This window comes from Chenopodium album, chromosome 10, assembly GCF_948465745.1.
Source record: "Chenopodium album chromosome 10, dcCheAlbu1.1, whole genome shotgun sequence".
In the NCBI taxonomy this organism is placed as follows: domain Eukaryota; kingdom Viridiplantae; phylum Streptophyta; class Magnoliopsida; order Caryophyllales; family Amaranthaceae; genus Chenopodium; species Chenopodium album.
This window is the reverse complement of record NC_137843.1, coordinates 10,487,024-10,507,202: the sequence shown is the minus strand read 5'-3', so window position 1 is coordinate 10,507,202 and position 20,179 is coordinate 10,487,024. Positions and strand designations below refer to the sequence as shown.

At 36.0% G+C, this 20,179-nt stretch overlaps 3 protein-coding genes across 3 annotated transcripts; 1 reads left to right on the top strand and 2 right to left on the bottom strand.

The window, feature by feature from the left end:
• Window positions 1–655: 655 nt before the first annotated feature.
• LOC145562219 (tubulin alpha-1 chain) lies at window positions 656–3,650 on the top strand. Its single transcript, XM_081622423.1, has 4 exons — window positions 656–921; window positions 2,034–2,268; window positions 2,350–2,720; window positions 2,812–3,650. The coding sequence occupies exons 1-4, from the start codon at window positions 829–831 to the stop codon at window positions 3,466–3,468; spliced, it is 1,356 nt and encodes a 451-aa protein (XP_081478549.1). The 5' UTR covers window positions 656–828; the 3' UTR covers window positions 3,469–3,650.
• A 1,653-nt stretch (window positions 3,651–5,303) lies between these two features.
• LOC145564784 (receptor-like protein 35) lies at window positions 5,304–6,425 on the bottom strand. The gene is made up of 2 exons (XM_081624985.1): window positions 6,041–6,425; window positions 5,304–5,920 (listed from the first exon to the last, which is right to left on the bottom strand). Exons 1-2 carry the CDS (start codon window positions 6,423–6,425, stop codon window positions 5,304–5,306), a joined length of 1,002 nt encoding a protein of 333 aa, XP_081481111.1.
• A 72-nt stretch (window positions 6,426–6,497) lies between these two features.
• On the bottom strand, window positions 6,498–7,634 carry LOC145564783 (receptor-like protein 47). Its single transcript, XM_081624984.1, has one exon. The coding sequence runs from the start codon at window positions 7,632–7,634 to the stop codon at window positions 6,498–6,500; it is 1,137 nt and encodes a 378-aa protein (XP_081481110.1).
• Between the last annotated feature and the right edge of the window lie 12,545 nt (window positions 7,635–20,179).

The following is a 20,179-nucleotide window of genomic DNA, read 5'->3' as shown; positions in this document are numbered from 1 at the left end:
TATTGTAAAATATGTTTAGTTAGAAAATGTTCATTTTTGTTATAGCAACCATGAATATGTACCTGATCTCGAGACCAACCTTCAACAACTGGTGATAGAGTATAATCTTGGGCCTTAACCATCAACCATCAGTTTATATAGTTTAGGCTCAAAATTATGTTTTATACTTTAAAACTGAAAATTTAAGTTCCAATTTGGTGTAAGCTATTTCGATCCAATCATCATTTCATAAAATCCCAAAATTTATTTATCGATCAAACCACAAGACTAGATAGAATTACGTAGTACTCTGTATTTAGACTGTTTTTTTTTTCCTTCTTGGTAAAAAAAAAAAAAAAAGACTTTTTTTGTTACTACCGTAGTACCACTACACTAGGGCACCAGTCCACTACTCCAATTATAAATCCCTCCTTTGAGTCCATAAACCACAAGAACAAGACAATCCACCAATAATTAAACCAATCCATTTTCAAAATTTAAAATTTGAAATTAACAGCTCACTTCACCGCAAAGCAAGGCCAACAACTTAAACCATGGTTAAATCACCCCCTCACATATCTGTCAACCATAGTTAAAAAAAGAAAACCCTCATTTTTTTTTCAATTTTCAATAACTTCTCACCTTCCTGCAGTATAAGAACCACCACTTCCACCCTTTTCTTCCCTCATTCTCAAAACTTCTCCTTCTTCTTCGCTACTTTCTCTCTCCTCTTTTTCTCTCAAAGAAGGCGTCTTCATAAACGCCTTCGATTTTCATCTCCGTTTTTGCGCTTTCTTTCTCCTATTTCCACAGTTATCTTCGGTTTAGATCTAGAATTTTTTAGCGAAAATGAGGGAGTGCATTTCAATCCACATCGGTCAGGCTGGTATCCAGGTCGGAAATGCTTGCTGGGAGCTTTACTGTCTTGAGCACGGTATTCAGGTATATTTCGATTTCTCTTTCTAGATCTATTGTTTTTTGTTGATTTCATGTTGTTTTTTTAAGAAATTTGATGTTTAAGTTGATTTGAGGTTGTTGAATGGAATTTTTGGTGCTGCATTTTAGGTTAATTTTTAGATCTATCCTGTTTTATGCCAGATCTGGTGTTTTTGTTCGGTCTAAAAGCGATTTGTTGTTAAATGAGGAGCTTATTTGAATTTGGAATGATTTACAGTTTATTTTTCGTTTGGTCTATAACCGATTTGTTGTCAAATGATAATTTATTTGAATTTGAAATGATTCGCAGTCTGTTTTGGATTGATATGCGATTTGTTGTTAAACGATGAATTTATTTGAATTTGAAATGATTTGCAGTTTGTTTGATATTTGAGAGTTGATTTAGGATGTTTGGTGTACGAAAACATTTTAGATCTGAGGCATTTGCTTGTATTAATATGTTGTGTTCTGATGATTGAAGTTTGATTGAGTTTGTCTAGATCTAATTATGTTGGTATAGAGTTGAGTATTTCTGGTGAACTCATCAAATATTAATCTGTATTTGTATATTGATCCATTTGAGCAAATAGAAAAATGATAAAACCTTGTTTGAGACTATTGATGGTCAATTTTTTTGTATAGTGTTGATAATAAGTTTTTATGTAATTGATTAATCTCGTTCAAGCAATGTATGTGCAAATAAGATGTTTGATGATTATTCCGAAATGAAATTATGATAATAGTAAGGTTAATATAAATGACGATTAATTATTGTGTATGATTAATCATAATAATGGTTATATATGAACGAGTAATTCTGATTTTATCCACTGTATTCACAAATAAGATGTAAAATATTAGGATGTACTGGCCTCAAGCTTCCATGTGATTCCTGATTTTGTAATCTGTATGATTTTAACTGTTAAATCAGATGGAATCTTAGAATGCAATGTTTCTAGACATGTTTGTAATCTTACTGATTTATATTTGATACTTGCTATATTTGATACATTGATTGTTGGATGTTTTTGCGCAAAAATAATGTGATTCTCTTATAGACACTGAGATGTCTTAAGTTGTATGATGATGCTAATATCTTTGCCATTTTGTGTTGATAGGCTGATGGCCAAATGCCAAGTGATGTAACTGTTGGAGGAGGAGATGATGCCTTCAACACCTTTTTCAGTGAAACTGGTGCTGGAAAGCATGTCCCCCGTGCTGTGTTTGTTGATCTTGAGCCCACTGTCATTGATGAAGTGAGGACCGGAACTTACCGCCAGCTATTCCACCCCGAGCAGCTTATCAGCGGAAAGGAGGATGCTGCCAACAACTTTGCCCGTGGTCATTACACCAGTAAGTGTCGAAGATGTGCTTTGTATTTGATGTGATGTTAGATTATGTGGGCTTGTATCCTTACTGTTTGTTTAATTGCAGTTGGTAAGGAGATTGTCGACCTCTGCTTGGACCGTATCCGCAAGCTTGCTGATAACTGTACAGGGCTCCAAGGTTTCCTTGTTTTCAATGCTGTTGGTGGAGGAACTGGTTCTGGTCTTGGATCCCTCCTCTTGGAGCGTCTTTCTGTTGATTATGGAAAGAAGTCCAAGTTGGGTTTCACCATCTATCCCTCTCCCCAAATCTCAACCTCTGTCGTTGAGCCCTACAACAGTGTCCTCTCAACTCACTCTCTTTTGGAGCACACTGATGTTGCTGTTCTCCTTGACAATGAGGCCATCTACGACATCTGCAGGCGTTCCCTTGACATTGAGCGACCCACTTACACCAACCTTAATCGTCTGATTTCTCAGGTAATTGTTGCTGGTCAGTTAATTACCGGCACGCATTAATAGAATAGGTTATACCTTTGGTTAACTTGCATTCTGTTTTTGTCACCCTCAGGTTATCTCATCCCTTACTGCCTCTTTGAGGTTTGATGGTGCCTTGAACGTGGATGTGAATGAGTTCCAGACCAATCTTGTTCCATACCCCAGAATCCACTTTATGCTTTCCTCCTACGCCCCTGTTATCTCTGCTGAGAAGGCTTACCATGAGCAACTCTCTGTTGCTGAGATCACCACCAGTGCCTTTGAGCCATCATCCATGATGGCCAAGTGTGACCCACGTCATGGAAAGTACATGGCTTGTTGTCTGATGTACCGTGGAGATGTGGTTCCCAAGGATGTCAATGCTGCTGTTGCCACCATCAAGACCAAGCGTACCATCCAGTTTGTTGACTGGTGCCCAACTGGTTTCAAGTGTGGTATCAACTACCAGCCACCCAGCGTTGTTCCTGGCGGTGATCTTGCCAAGGTCCAGAGAGCTGTGTGCATGATCTCCAACTCCACCAGTGTTGCTGAGGTCTTCTCCAGAATTGACCACAAGTTTGATCTCATGTATGCCAAGAGGGCTTTCGTCCACTGGTACGTTGGTGAGGGTATGGAGGAAGGTGAGTTCTCCGAGGCTCGTGAGGACCTTGCTGCTCTTGAGAAGGATTATGAAGAGGTTGGTGCTGAGGGTGCCGAAGATGACGATGGTGATGATGAGGGCGAGTACTAAGATCCTTTGGGTTCTCTCTAGTAGTAATGTTTGCATGTTGTTTTAAGGACCAGTTACATTATTTTGTTGTTTGTTGATTTGTGCTCCTGTATGGTGCAAACAATTATGGTTGAGACTTGGTTATTTGTGTCCTTGAATAGTTTCTGGCTATGAAATGGATAAATAGTTATCTTTGTTTGTGATTTGGTCTTTTGTGTACAAGCTTAAATGGCAACTTTTGCAGGGTTTGATATAATTTGTCAACAGAGCTTAAATGTCAATGACTTGATGTCAACAGAGCAAAGCAAACATTGCTGAGCTAAGTACTGTCTAAAATTCATCTTACATTTAACTTGGAACTTAGACTGGTGAAATCTTCAACTTAATGTTACTTATACAACGTTTATGCTCAATGATAATATAATTCCCAGGATATATCATATGACAAATTGTGTTATGTCTTACAAAATACAAATGTATAAAATCTTAAGTTTAATAGATTCATACCTTGTAGTGCTTGTACTAACAGCTGCTGCAAATCTTAATTTTAGTGTTCTTCTGTTACAGATAATTTTCCTCTCGCAAAGCTTATTAAATCTTGCTTTTTTTGTTTTTTTCTCGAGCCACAATGTATCCAGCTGCCGGCTTGTTTCATTCCCCAAAATCAACTAGGACTCAATTCACATCCATAGCTGAAGCTTCAGCAGCCTGATCATATGATTCCCAGTATTGGCAATAAGTTGGGATATGCATATCTTCATGCTGGTACGCTTGCAAACCCTTATTATTCATGTTTAAAGAGCATTTAGTTATTCATGTTTCTCTGATTATTTAATGTTTCCGTTAAACTATAATTCTATTATTAGTGTCTATTAGGTTGAATTGTTCGTGAAATTGATTACATTACACGGTTACAAGTAGGGATGTCAGTGGGGCGGGTCAAGTAGGAGACTCGCCCCATCCCCGTCCCAATGGGGCGGGGATGGGTCTCGGTTTGGCGGGGATGGGGATAAAAATCATACCCTCCATGGGTGATGGGGCGGGGGTGGATTTTAAGTTGTACCCGCCCCATCCCCGCCCATCCCCGCCCCACCCGCCCCACTTCGTACCCGCCCCATCCCCACCTCATACCCACATCTATATATCTTTTAAAGCAAAATTACATACTTTTATTCTATTTATAAAATAATTACATGAAATACAATATTAATTATAATACTTTGTACGACATTTATATTATAACACAAAAATGTGTATATAATGTTTTATTTTATAATTCGTATTAATTATGTAAGATTGTGTATTTGATATACGGATATTAGGTGGATCTTGGGTGGGGATTAGGCGGGTTTTTGGTGGGGATTAGGTGGGGATGGATATCCAAGTGGGGGGTGGGGCGGGGATGGTTTTGGAGTTGTACCCGGTGGGGCGGGGATGGGGATGAAAATTGGACCCGCCGCGGGGATGGGGATGGGGATGAAAATATTAGGTGGGGATGGGGATGGGGATGGGAAGGCCAACATCCGCCCCGCCCCGTCCCATTGACATCCCTAGTTACAAGGCTTATTATGGAAGAACATTTCAATGCTAACATGGAACAAGGCTTTAAATTATAACCTCATACACAGCTTTTAGATTCCATGCAAAACTCAAAATTTAATGTATAACATCATTCATTACTCAAACATCAAAGATCAAGCAACAATTATAACATCCAGAGTACATAACTTTACTGGAGTTTCATTGTTTCTACCATATACACAAATTGAAAAGCATTTAATTGAACAGTACAAAATGCAACTTACTAAACACCTGCAAAATCCCACTTTTTTTTTTATTGCATTGACAATCTTGCTCTAGCGTCTCTGCCTTTGGTCCCTGTTGTGTTGCCTTGCCCTCCTCCTTCTCCTTGCATGACCTTCCTTACGCAGAATTTTCATCACCAGTATATGAAGAAAGTTGCAATACCATTCTCTATATCTCTTGATATAAAGAAGAGGCCCTAAAATGACGGTGATTCCCACAGGGAACCCAACTTCAGCTCCCATTAACATCCACTCAAATGTGCTCTTTGAGATCCAATCTGAATCTTGTGAACTCGAATCTGAATTAACTTGAATTCTAGGAATGGGTGTTAATGGTGGGCCATACATTCCTTGGTTGCCTTGGTATGAAGATGCGTTGAATGACTGAAGCTGAGTGCTTGTTGGGATCCTTACCGACAACTTATTGAAAGATAAGTTCAAATACTCGAGGAAATTCAGGTTTGCAAGTTGTGGAGGTATTTTATCACTTAAGGCGTTGCAAGAAAGATCTAGAGATTGAATTTGGCTCAGATTACCGAATGATAAAGGAATCTTGCCCGAGAAAGAGTTGTGTGATAGGTTGAGTACTATTAGACCATTTAGATTTCCCAACTCTTTTGGTAGCTCCCCATGGAAGAAATTATTGGAGAAGTCAATAATGCTGAAGACTGTTAAGATGTATTGTAGCTCATACGTGTTACCTTTGAATGTGACTGTCACTTAGTTTTGATAGTGTGTTGCTTCATACTCCTCACTTATTACATAGCGTGGTTTTGGTTCCTCTTTACCTGTTCCTACCATCATTGATGTCCAGTTGAAAAAATATTGGGCATTTAGTTCACCGGAAAAATGATTGGAAGCAAGGTCCACAATTTGAAGCATGGGCCGAATTGAGCGAATCTGTGGGCAAACCAAAGTTCCATAGAATTTGTTGGATCTGAGGATGAGTACTTGCAATTTGGGCAGGCTTTTCAAGTGACAAGGGAAGGTGTCATTTCCGTGGTCTAACACTTGTAATGCTTTGCAATTGGCAAGTGATCGAGGAACACGTCCTTGAAGAAAATTCCCATTCAAGTCCAGTGCTTCTAAGTAGCAGTATTGATTTCCAAATATAGCAGGGATGGAACCTTTTAGATTGTTTCCTCTCAAATTAACTACATTGAGAAGGGACATGTTGATAAAATAATCTGGAATATTCCCATTCAGATGGTTGAACTCTAGATTAAGATGACATAGATTTAGGGCTTACTGTAGTGCTGCAGGGAAGCTCCCACGTAGGTTGTTATTGGAAAAAGACAAGAAGTAAGCTATGATTAGATTTGGGCCAAAGTCAGGGTCAATGGAAGTGAAATGATTGCTGGAACAATCTAAATTGTCTAGAATGTATGGGACAATTGGAAATTTTCCATGAAAATTGTTGGAATGGAGGTCTAGAGTTACCTGTAAACGGCCAAAGTATGAGAAGTTAAGATATGGATCTATTTCTAATTCCACAAAGCTGTTGCTAGAAAGGTCCAAGAGTACACGTTTGGTACTTGATGTGAGAAAAACGCCCCAAATCCACTTGGGCACTTTACCGGAGATCTTATTCATTGAAAGATCAAGGCCAGACGTTGATGTTTGATTTTTTAAAAATTCTGGTACGGAGTGCAAGTTGCAATTAACCAGGACAAGGTCTTGTAGCTGGGCAAAAGAGGAGTTTACGCCACAACCATCTGTATCAACGGACAAGTAATTGTGTCCAAAATGAAGATCTTGAAGTAACTTGTAGCTCTGTAGAAACTCAACAAGTTTGATTGTGCCATTGAACTTGTTGAATGACAAGTCTGGCTCTTTCAGGTTTTGCAGTTGGAAAATTGACTTTGGGATTGGGCCTTCCAAGCTATTGTTGCTCAAATAAACATTTTGCAGCATAGATGAAGTTGCCACAAACTCGTTTAGTTGCCCGCTGAATTTGTTACCATCTAAAAATATTTCTTGGAGAGATGGCATTGTAAATATTGATGTAGGTATGCTTCCTTGGATATAGTTGTACCCCAAATCTAGAGTTTGGAGGTACTGTAGATGGAATATGCTACTGGAATTGTTTATGCCACCGGTTATATTGAGGTAATACAATTCCAGGCCAATGACTTGGCCAGTTGAGTTGTCGCATTCAACGTGATTCCACTGGCAGCAGTCTATGCTTTCATTCCAGTCCCTTAGCTTGTCAGAAGCGTCCGGGTTGAACGTGAGATTGTTTTTAAGCTCAAGAAGTAGAGACTTCACATCATCATGACACTGGCTAGAAACACAATATGTACGGAGGCAACAAATGCATAGCAACCATACAAATATTAACAAAGAAATGAAATTAATGGGGATTTTCATTTCATTACCCATTGTTTAATGTCAAGGGAAGAGTTGATAGAGAGAGAAAAAGGATTTATGGAGGAAGTAGTTGTTGAATTGGTATGGTATGGAGCTGGGTGGAGGCACTTGTACTTAAAAACCAAGTTTACGAAGACTTGCAAAATGCTAGTCATGCACATAATTGTTTGTTTAATGTATTGATTAGTAACATTTTTTCGTCAAAAATTCTCGGGAAGATAGGAAAATTTTGTCAAAAAGTCCGCACTATATTTCAACTACTACCACTCAATACTCAATAGTAGAGGAAGTATAAATATAGAGGGTTATGTCATTGCCTCACAATTAACAAATATAATACAGTAATAGTAGTGTAATACTACATCAGTTTTTGTAAGTCGATACTCACTCTGTACTGGAATAAATCACACAATCAATCTTGCACACATGTTAACAATTTAAGGTTCTGTTCTTTTGAGTTATTCAGGTTCCGCTCTGTAGAGCACTCCGATTATCTAATGTCTTCGTTGAGCTACAAGAGCCTAGTTGATTGAATTGTTCTTGAAATTGATATTGCACCTGTATGTACGAACTTTTCATGCTACAACAAATGCTGTTATAGCATTCATATATTTTAGTTAAAATTTTTATTGTCTCTAACATAATTCACATTGTATCAAAATTACCATATAAAACGGAGTTTCAAAAATTAAAGGGAACTTTGCAAAAAACCATCTTTTATAAGAATTTTTTTTACAAGAAACTTTCTTATAATTTTTTTTTTTTTTTTTATGCAAAGACATAACTTAATCAATTTTTATTTTGTTTGCAAAATCATACTTTTATGCTAAAAAATGGGGTCAAATCCTAGCAAAATCATACCTTTATGTCAAATTGGAATTGACTACCCCAACCCCAACCCCGAAACCGGCCCCTCCCTAACCCCATTCACAAAATCACCCTCTCCTTAGCTCCACCCACGAAACCGCCTCCTCTCCTTAACCCCAACAAAATCGAACTCCCTTCTTTCCACCACCCGACAAAAATCTGAGTTAGGGGTGGTTTGAGTGTAAATTAGGGTTTGGGGAGCGCGGTTAGGGGTGCCGTTGCTAACAGGGGAGAGGAGAAGGGGTGGCTAGGGCTATAGAGAAGGGTTTAGTGTAGTCAACGCTGTTAAAGGGGTGGGTTTGGGTGGTCAACGTCATGAAAGGGTGATTTTGTGGGCGGGGCTAGAGAGGGAGATGGTTTCGTGGGTGGATTGGGGTAGTCAACGCCGGAAAAAGGGGTCAAATCCATTTTCCATCATAAAGATATGATTTCGCAAAAAAAGAAAAAAAAATTGATTAAGCTATGTCTTTACAAAAAAAAAAAAAAATAAAAATAAATTATAAGGAGGTTTCTTGCAACAAATTTCTAATAAAAGTTGAATTTTTGATTAATTTTCAAATTTAAATCTCATACAATAACTATTATAGTCCATACATAACTAAATATTTTATGTAACATTATTTGGTTAACTATTGGGGCATAGCTGCTATTTACATGACAAGTAAATAACAACTATAAGACAAAAGAACGGTGATTTTTTTTCTAGTGGTACAAATATTGTACCACAGTTACCTATAATAGCTAAAATAGTATTATTAAATTAACTTATATTCTAATAGTACATTAAAATACCACTGTAAGTATAATGGTACATTAAAAATATCACTGTAGCAATAAAAATCACAAAAAGTAAGTAAATTTACCAATTAGCCTTCCTATATGCATCCTAAACAAATAGCAGCTATGCGTCTAGTTGCAGTCACATCATTCAATTCATTATTCAAAGAAAAAAGATTAATATACTAAGGGGCCGTTTGGTTCACACGAGGGAATCGGAATGGAATGAACAAAGGGAAAGGAGAAGAATGGAATGAAAATACCCTATTTTTGCTTTGTTGTTTGTTTTTACCCTATTTTTGCTTTGTTGTTTGTTTTTAAAACAAAGGGAATCATTATTCCCCCACCACACCACCACATATTTCATCAATTTTTCACTTCCCACCATTTCCAGCCACCGCCGCACCTCCTCCACCACTCGCCGCCCTTCGCCGCACCTCCCCCTCCCCTCGCCGCGCCAGCCCCGATCTCCCCTCGAAAATTTTCAGCGATTTTGCCGATTTTTAAATCAACAATCTTTGTCGGAAATTTTGAAAAGTTGAGAATCGAACTTTACCTCCGATGCTCCGATTAGATTGTCTTCGAACAAATTTTCAGAAATCATCGATAAATTGAGAGGTTTCGACACTGATTTAGCAGAAAAATCTTCAGAAACCGAAGCCAATTCAGCATTCAAGTTCTTCTTTATAATCTAATCGAAGATTAAGCTCTTCTTTATAATCTTTAGAGACCCTAGCCGGTGGTCGGGGGAGGTGCAGCGGTGGTCAGGGGAGGCTCGGCGGTGGTCAGGATAGGGGCGGCGGTGGTCTGGGGGGTGGGGAATGAAGTTGGAAGGATTTAGGGTAATGAGGAGGGTAAAGGGAATGATTAATAGTGTAAAACAAACATCAACAAAGGAAATCGAGACCGTTGATTCCCATTCCCTTTCCTGATTACCCCCAACCAAACAACCCCTAAACATAACAATACTTTTATTATTGTTTCTACTGCACACAAAATTAAAAAGCTCTTACTTAAATCATACAAAACGCGAATTAAGAAAATTCTAAACACTTGTATAGTCACACAGTATTTCTACATTGACAATCTCAGTATTTCTACATTGACAATAGTGTAAAATGCATGTTCTTTTCATTTCATTACCCAGTGTTTTGTTACGTGGGAGAAGGTGAAAGAGAGTGTTAACGATGAAATGGAAGTAGCTAGTTTGTAGAATTGGTATGGTATGGTCAATTAAAAATCGTACGAAGTATTAATTTCTTACCAAGCATAGCTTGGTCTAGTGGTAAAACCCCTCTAGAGGCACTTTGGGGTGAGAATTCACCTACCCTTCCCCCAATTACTAAAGTGCTTAGCCCGCTAATCGGTCCGAAAGGACTTGTAAGATGTTTCGTTTCGGTAGGGTCCTTCTTCTTACCAATAAAAAAAGACTTTTCATTACTATAAAAGTTTTTCAAAAAGTTACTCGTATGATAAAAAGTCATTTAATTTAACATCTACAACTGATAAATAACATATTGAATCATATGAAGAAATCTTTCTATAAATTACGATCGTCGAATAAATCTTCTATTGTGGAACAACTTTTGTCATTGACATTGCTAGAAATCTGGAATATACAATCCTTTTGAAGAGATAATCTAATGATTTGTTGTATTCGTGAGGATGATCAATTTTGTGTACGTATAATATTTTACCGATGAAATAATTTTACGAATATCCACTAGATTTACTATCATGTTGATGGTGTTTTGAGGAACTCCATAAATGGAAGAGAAGGAATGGGAAATGTTTAAAAAAAAAAAAAAAGTTCAACCAAACAATTTTGGAAGAGGATTGGGGGTGTTCGCTCCCTTTACAATTGGGAAACATTTTATGCACCCTCAAGCTAAATTGATATGCGTGGAATATAGGATAATGTCTAACGCATGATAAACACGTCAGGAAATCTGATTTTTAAGTAAGTCTGAATTTTTTTTTTTTTTTTTTTTTTTTTAATTTTTTATATCTTCACTCTTAGGTTTATATAGCCGACCGCATTAAGGATTGAGTTGATTGACTATACGAAATAATCACTTTTGGTTCGCGTAACTGATCGACCCCACTTATGAGACTAAGGCTTGGATGGATTGATTGATTAATTGATATCCACTTCTTGTATCCTAAAACTAGTTTTTCTTTTTCAAGCTTAGAACTTCTTCTCTCCAACTTAATTCATATGCTTATTATTTCAGATATTTGTTCAAGCATCAGATCAAATTAAATAAACTTATTAAACAATACATTGGAACTATACCTTAAAATATTCAACCCAAATCACCTTATTTCAAATGAAGAAAACAAGTCCTTACCCCAAATAAAAAATTTCCTAAATGATCAACACCGATCATACGGTATGACCACTCACATGAAACTTTTTGTTTTACCAAAATATCCAATGAAGTGGTGACGTGAAGCCGTGTAATAGTACAGAGAAATATAGTTACAAATCGTTATATTCTTTCACCAAAAAAACAAATCGTTATATTCTACCGCCAAAAAACACATTTCAATATCTTGCTCTCAACAAAATTCAACATATCTCCTTCCAAAATCTTTGAAGACTGTAAATCATCATGGCAGACAAGAAGATGAAGGGCAAATTAATCGACTACAGTGATGAACATTCACAAGCATCAGCCTCTTCTGTAAGATTTTCTACTTCATTCCTTCATCTCTGTTTTTCTTTTTTTCTTAGTCTCATAATTATCATCTTTATGTTGTACTTTGATTAATTCTCGATTATTTCTGCATTTTCGATTTTCTGGGTTAGTCATATTCTGATTAACGTTTAATTGCCAATTAAGAGTAAAACAAATTAAAGGGTACTTAAATTTGGGTTCATTCAACTCGACCTTGAGTCGAACAACTTCTTGGTGTAATTTCTGCTTAATTCTTCATGATTTGAATTTGATTACTTTTTACTCTTATTATCAGATTCTTGGTGTTGTTATTTGATTGTTTCTTTCTTAGAACTATAAAATTATCGTGTCCTGCTTTGATTACTGCATTTCGAGTTTTCGGGTTGATAATAATGGTGGATAGAGAAAAAGAAATAGATGGGTACTACATTGCTGGTTCATTTTAGTTTTTCTTGATTTAGATTTCTTAATACCATGATCTTCTTGAAATGTTTACCAGCTTTTAAAGGATGATTTAATTAATCTGTTATAATTATGACATTTTTGTGTCCTGCTTTATTAAAATTGATCACTGTATTTCGAGTTTTCATGTTAATTATACCTTTGAAACGACTAATTAATGGTGGATTTAGAAAAAAGAAGTAGATGGGAATTCAACTATTTATGTTGCTGGTTCATTAGGGTTTTTCTTGATTTATCATATGATGATGGTGTTTCTTGAAATGTATACCTGCTTTTAAAGTTTAAATTATGTCTGTGTCACTCAGTCGAATCCTACATCTACTGAGGAAGGTCTTGAAAAGGAGGCTTCTGAAATTGATCCACAATCTTTACGAAACCGGCGGTCTATAAGTCCAACTAGTGAAGAAGTAGAACCTGAGGCGAAAAGACCCAGATATGGTAGCAGTTCACCTGACACTACCCTTTCTGATCAAGAGTTTCCAGTATATCAGGAAACTAGTCCTGAGATATCGACGAGTTCTGCTTTTTATGAAATCCCATCATCTGATGCACTGACTGATCTGATCTGTAACAAAGTTATGCCTGTGATAGAGTCATGGTTGAGGGCTAATATCAGAACCTTTGCTCCAATGCCTCCAAGAAGTACATTGTCAATTCCTGGAGTTGGCAATGTTTCGCGACCACCTAGACCTCCTAAACCACCTGGATCGAAGTCGAGTCTAGAGTTGGGGAATCAAAGTGCTCAGACAAGTGCTACAGCATCTGGAAGCCAAAGCCCGCCTAATGTTGGTAGTCAGCAGGGAGTTGAAGATCCTAGTTCAGGTATGCTTGAGGACTCGATAACTTTAGTTACTGGTCTGTTGTAGATTAGCACTTTGTTACTCGGATTCCACTATTAGTCATTGCTGTATTGTAACTGTCTGGTGTTATTTAGAATTTGAAATCATCAAGTTATATCTTAACATTGCTCACATGACACCTATATTTGAGCACTTTGATTTGGGATAAGATATTCGAATAACAACTGAAGCTGTAACAGCCTTCTGAAAGTCTTTGTTAGGAATCATAAATAACAGTTAAAAAAAACAAAGTTTATATTTCGCGCTTGACAAGGGCTATCAGCATATATACATTGGTAGCAAAATGTTTCTTTTTGTTTCTAAATGAATGGGCACTTTTATTTTCATTGCCTTTTGTTTAGAATGAATCTGCTGAATCTGTTACTTGCTTGGCCAATTGCCTTTTTATAACATCAAACATCTGTCATGAAAAAACTTATGGTGTTGGATGAAATGTTTAGCTCAACAACAAAGAATGCACCAAGCTGGAGGTGTTTTACATCCTTATTATGCTATCATAAGGCGCATAACAAAGCTGGAAGCTGAGTTGAATCATATGAAGGGTAACATGAATGACGTGAGGTCTATTCTGGAGGAGGTCACTGATGGCGTGCTATTAGAGATGGAACATTGCCAAAGCCGTGTTTCATCACTGGAGAATGTGGTAAAGAATCTGAGGGGGAGCAGTAGTGGCTTGCAAGCTGAGTTGGGAAAGTCATCAGAGGGACAAGTTACAACTGATCACAAAAGATGTAATTCGGGTATTAAGATAAGGTCTAGTCCTGCAGCTGATGCAGAGGCGCCTTCTGGTATGAGAGCTAGGAGTGGTCCTGGTTCCACCTCAGGGAAAGATGATGATGAGTCCGAGGGACCGGTCACAATAGCTGCTGGAGATGGGTTAACTGCAGCCAACCCAGACAGAAACAAGGCACCTACAGAACCAGATGAATCACAAGATGTAAAGGCGAAGAATGCTAGCACTTCCCCGGATGACATAAGCTGTAGTTCAGGTGGGCAGATTAGGCCTATTCCTTCAGTTGATGCAGAGATGCCTTCTGATCTGAGAGCTAGGAGTGGTCCTGGTTCCACCTCAGGGAATGATGATGAGTCCGAGGGACCAGTCACAGTAGCTGCTGGAGACGGGTTATCTGCAGCCAACACGGATGGAAACAAGGCAACTGCAGAATCAGATGGATCACAAGATGAAAAGAGGAATGCTGATACTTCCCAAGATGGCACCACTCAATGATTTTCCACTCCATGATCTTAGGCCTACTTGGATGATTCATGTTCAATTCTAGGAACCTTAAACTCTTTTGATTAATTGTGTAGAATTATAGTATTTTATAGATGAGTTTCCTGCTGTTTCTTGCTGTTTTTATATTCTTTTAGTGCTATCCTTTGGAATTAGGAAGTTGGAGGAGAGGGGGTCAATAGGAGACTATATAAAGTAGTTGAACTGCTTATTTGCTTTGTCTTGTACAAAAGGAGACATATTGTATGTAGTACGAGACTTGGAACATAAGAACACAAATAATAATCAGTTAGCATATAACGAAAAATCTTTCATAAACTGATATAAGTTATGTTCTTACGTAGGCTTTCAGAAAATTACTGTGATTTCTTCGTGTTATAGGTTTGCAATAGCAAAATTTGTATTATATTTCTGTCTGGCTCAACAACTTGTAAGTGTATGTTTTGGTTTTGGAGGAGACATAAAAATTGCTCACTAAATGTAATGCTTCAAACATTGTTATAGATCTATATATAAGTTATTGCTTGTTGGCGTTCTCTATTCAAGCTGCTTAGAAATAGGAGGGGGAAAAAAGTTTGTGTCAACATTAAACAAGCTATTTCATCTCGATATCTAAATTCAATTCATTTAATTGTTAATGAGTTGGAATATTGGAAACATCAATCCTAGACGAACTATCTTATTACTTACACACAATATACGATCCTTTTCACCAAAAAAAAAAAAAAAAAAAAAAAAAATCAATATACGATCCTAACCCGGCCTATTATTTTTTGTACAAGTACGGAGTATCATAATTTGTTTGGATAGAATGGAATAAATAACTTTATCAATTCTATTATGTATGTTCATGTTTATTATATTCCTTTGCTATTGTGTAAAAAAAAAAAAAAAAAAAAAAAAAAAAAAAAAAAAAAAAAAAAAAGTTTATTATAAACTTTACTTATCTTGCACGAGAGTTTTTATTGTAATCCGATAAATACTTTGTATAATACACTCTTGAAAATTGTATAAAATTAGGAATTCATAACAAAAACACGCATATATTAGGGCCTGTTCTGATTGACTGAAATCAACTGAACTGAACTGAACTTATTAATTAGTGATTTTTAACTACGGATTAGTGGTCTTTGATTATATATTACTATACCTATGTGTATATACAAATGTACTATTTCATATGACATAATTATAAAATTTATAATATAATTATAAATTTATGGAAAATATATTAAAAACTTGAAACCTCTAAATATTTTAAACACATATACTATTTAATTTTAAAATAAAATAGTATTATGACAAAAGAACACAAAACACTTACATGTAGCAGAAAAGCAGCTATGGATATTGTCCGACAAGAAATAACTGATCAGATATGGGAGTCAGTTCAGAGGAATGCCGAGGTAATGGAGGAGCTTGGTGGACAAGAAGAAGACGAAGAACTAACTGACTATGAAAATTAGTTTAAGTTGTGTAGTACTCTAATTTTCTCAATAAGATTAACAATAGAAATGTGTATCAAAAAAATAGAACCATTTGAACAATGAATTGTATCGATATTATTATTATTATTATTATTATTATTATTATTATTATTATTATTATTATTATTATTATTATTATTAATATTAATATTAATTATTGTTATTATTATTATTATTAGTATTATTGTTATTATTATTATTTATTCATGATTATTATTATTATTTATTGATAATAATAATAATAATAATTATTATTATTATTATTATTTGTTGCGTCGTTGTAATAAGAGCTTAAAAGAATGAAATTTGGCTTTATATCATTAGCAATATCATTAGACATAAGAGCTGAACTGAACTGAACTGAACTGAACTGAATTTCAACGGAAGAGAACAGGACCTTAGTTTAATTAGTGTTTATATTTTATGATTTCTAAATTTACATGATTTCCTAGTGTAGCATTTTTCTATTTAAATGTAAATTGGGCTGAAATTATACAACCAATTAATAAACAAAAATTACAATCCTAATTCAATTATTTTTTTCCACCAACTTTTTTTTTAAAAAAAAAAAAAATAAGAACTCGCCCAACTAATTATCAAGTAAACTATAGTATACTTCGTATTTTTTATCAGGTTGAGTGAATATATATGTAAGAATTGTTTTTATATTCTACCGCCAAAAAAACACATTTCAATATCTTTGTTTTCAAAAAAAAATTAATCAATCTCTCTCCTTACCCTGCAACACAATCTTTGAAGATTGCAAATCGCCATGGAAGACGACGAGAAGAAGAAGGGCAAAGTCTATCATTTTCACCATTTTAAAAAAACTTGTGATGATGAAGAATTACAAGAAACTGCCTCCTCTGTAAGATTTTCTACTTCCTTCAACTCTGTTTTTTTTTTTTTTTTTTTACCATTTCATCATTAATATCTTTGTGTTGTTCTTTAATTATCCCTCGATTAATTTTCTGCATTTTCGATTTTTTGGGTTAATTATACTCTGAATAATAATGTTTAATGGCGAATTGAGTGAAATTTTAAATGGGTTTTAAAGTATTGATTCGATCAAATTGACATGAACTGGGAAAAGGTGTAAAATATTCTGCTTAATTTCTTCAGATATTTAATTTGACTTGGTTTTTACTGTCATTATCAAATTCTTGGTGTTGTTCTTTGATTTTCTCTTATTATTATGAAATTTTCGTGTCCTGCTTTGTTCAAGTGATTACTGAATTTCGAGTTTCGTTAATGGCAGATTAAGCAAAAGAAATACCCAGATTAAGCATTTCTTTTGTTGGTTCATCATGGTTTTTCTTGATTTAAATTTGTCAGTATCATGGTTTTCTTGTAATGTAGCTAGACTTTTAAAGGTTGATTAATTTCTGTGTTTTTCAGTCTAATCCTAATCTGTTGAGGAAGATCCTGCAATGCAGGCTCCTGCAACGGAGGCTCCTGATACTGATCAACAATCTCTACGAACTCGACCGAGAAGTCCAACTGATGCAGAACCTGAACCTGATTTGAAAAGACCCAGATATGACAGCAGTCCATTTGATAGTGCCCTTCTTGATCTGACTTCTCTACTAAATGAAACTCTTGAAACAACGGCGAGTCTGGCTGTTTCTGAACCCCTACTACAGCCACCAATTGAGTTTGAGTTTCCAAAACTAACCCCACCAATTCAGATACCAAATCTACCTATATTAGAGTCATTTCTGCAGCAGGAAATTTTTACTGCCAAAACATCTGAACCAAGCAGTGTGGAGTATATTCCTGGAATTGGCCCTCCTGTACCCATTGGTGAAAGGCCGCCTAGGCCACCTAAACCACCTAGACCGCCTAAACCACCTAGACCACCTGCATCAAAGCCGAGACTAGAGTTGGGGCTTCCTCAACGCGATCAAACTAGTACTACCAATTCTGGAAGCCAAAGTTCAGTTCCTAATGTTGGTATAAAATTGGGAGCTGGAGTTTATACTATAACTAGTTCAGGTATGCTTGAGGTGTTGAGAACCTTAGTTACATGATATGGTTTGTCTTTTGTGTTAGGTTAATTAGCACTTTGTTAATTACTTGAATTCCACTAATTGTCATTGCTGAATTATAGCTGTCTAGACTATTGAGTTTGTTTATTTTCAACTTTTTTTTTTGCATGTTTTTGAAGTTATTTAGAATTTGTAATCATGAGGAAATTGCTTATATAGTTATATTACACCTATATTGCAAGCACTTTGGTTTGGGATTAATATTTTCGAGTAATAACTGAAGCCATAACAAAAAGTCTTTACCATAAAATTATCATTGTTAAAAGAAAGTTGTTAGTCTACACTTTGACAAAGGAAGGGCTAACAATATACAATAGTAGAAAAAAAGTTTATACTTGTTTTCAAATGAATATTCAGATATGTTTCCTGAATGATATGTGTTTGATGATTGAACTATGCTCGATCTTGCTCTTTATTTTAAATAATATATCTGTTGAATTTGTTCATTGCGTAGCCAATATTTTTTTTTTTTTTTGACGAACAATGTCGAACATTAGTCATGAATCTAATGCTATTATATTTGGCAAAATGTGTAGCTCAACAACAAATAATGCAGCAAACTCCCCCTCCTGGAGCCAACCATCCCTCAATTTCTCCTCAAACAGCACAACAAATGAAAATCTACGCGTCTTCCTTATTTCAGTCATCTCGAGGAACTGTTTCACAGCCAGAGGAATCCATAACTTGCATGCGAAGGCTGGAAGATGAGGTCAATAATCTGAAGGGTATTGTTGATCGCTTGCTATCTGAACTGGCTGATTCCAATATCCGCATTTCAAAGCTGGAGGCTGAGGTAAAGAGTCTGAAGGGTAACAATGATGGCTTGCAACCTGAACTGTCTATTTCCCTGCCAGAAGCTGAGTTCGGAATGTTATCAGAGGGACATATTGCAACTGATGACATAAGCTGTAGTTCGGTTGATGGGCAGATAAGGCCTATTCCTGCAGTTGATGCAGAGGCGCCTCCTGATATATTGCTAGGAGTGGTCTTGGTTCCACCTTAGAGAATGATGCTGAGTCCGAGGGACCGGCCACAATAGCTGCTGGAGATTGGTTATTTGCAGCTAATACATACAGAAACAAGGCAACTACAGAATCAGATGAATTGCAAGATGCAAAGGCGAAGAATGTTAATACTTCACAAGATGACATAAGCTGTAGTTCAGATGATGGGCAGATAAGGCCTATTCCTGCAGTTGATGCAGAGGTGTCTTCTGATATGAGAGGTAGGATTAGTCCTGGTTCCACCTCAGGGAATGATGATGAGTTTGAGGGACCGGCCACAATTGCTGCTGGAGATGGGTCAACTGCAGCTATTACAGACAGAAGCAAGGCTACTACAGAATCAGATGAGAAGGCGAAAAATGCTAATACTTCCCAAGATGACAGCACTCAATAGGACTAATATCTTGGAACCTTAATCTTAATTAACAGTGCAGAATAATTCCATTCTGTAGATGTATTTCCTGATGTCCCAAGTTGATTTCATTTAAGTTGGAATCGAGTTTAGACAAGGGGAAAATAGGAGACTAAACAATGAAAGCAGTACAGGACTTTTCCTAGAATTTGCTTTGCAATCAAGCAGGTGTTATCAGAATTGTTTTGTACAGAACAAAAGGAGCCACTTTGTATGTAATGTGAAGCACAGAAAATACAAACACAAATAATACTCAGTTAGCATAAATAGCAGAAGCTATATACTATATTATGATGTAAGTGTATGCTTTTCTTTTGTAGGATACATAGAATATAATTGATCACTACTACAAATCTGCAATATTGTTGTAGAATGTTATGATGTAAGTGTATACTTGTCCCTATTATTGCTTTTCTTTCTTGTATAGTTGTATAATTAATTAGGATTAAGAGACTGTATAGAATGTTTTTTTCCCTTTGATTTTGTTTGCTAGATTTTAGAGTATACACTTACATGCATAAATTATTTTATATTTTGGATGGTCAACTAGTTTAGTTGGTTAAACTTTTAGACTTTAGCGTGATCAAATTTTAAAAACTATCAACTTAGAATAATTTTATTACTATTGTTTGCATTGTCTTTTCACATTGAAGTCGTCTGGAGTGATTGATACTCTTATTTTCAAGTTATATATAGAACAATAAAATGCATGGTTAACATTAAAG

What these genes read in the sequence shown, in the direction of transcription:
- LOC145564783 (XM_081624984.1), bottom strand. Translation starts at nt 7,634, where the DNA reads ATGGGTAATGAAATGAAAATCCCCATTAATTTCATTTCTTTGTTAATA.
- LOC145564784 (XM_081624985.1), bottom strand. Translation starts at nt 6,425, where the DNA reads ATGTCCCTTCTCAATGTAGTTAATTTGAGAGGAAACAATCTAAAAGGT. An exon ending in ATCAATGATGGTAGGAACAG is followed by an intron (nt 5,921 to 6,040) that starts GTAAAGAGGAAC and finishes ACATCTTAACAG; the next exon opens with TCTTCAGCATTATTGACTTC.
- LOC145562219 (XM_081622423.1), top strand. Translation starts at nt 829, where the DNA reads ATGAGGGAGTGCATTTCAATCCACATCGGTCAGGCTGGTATCCAGGTC. An exon ending in TGCCCGTGGTCATTACACCA is followed by an intron (nt 2,269 to 2,349) that starts GTAAGTGTCGAA and finishes GTTTAATTGCAG; the next exon opens with TTGGTAAGGAGATTGTCGAC. An exon ending in TTAATCGTCTGATTTCTCAG is followed by an intron (nt 2,721 to 2,811) that starts GTAATTGTTGCT and finishes TGTCACCCTCAG; the next exon opens with GTTATCTCATCCCTTACTGC.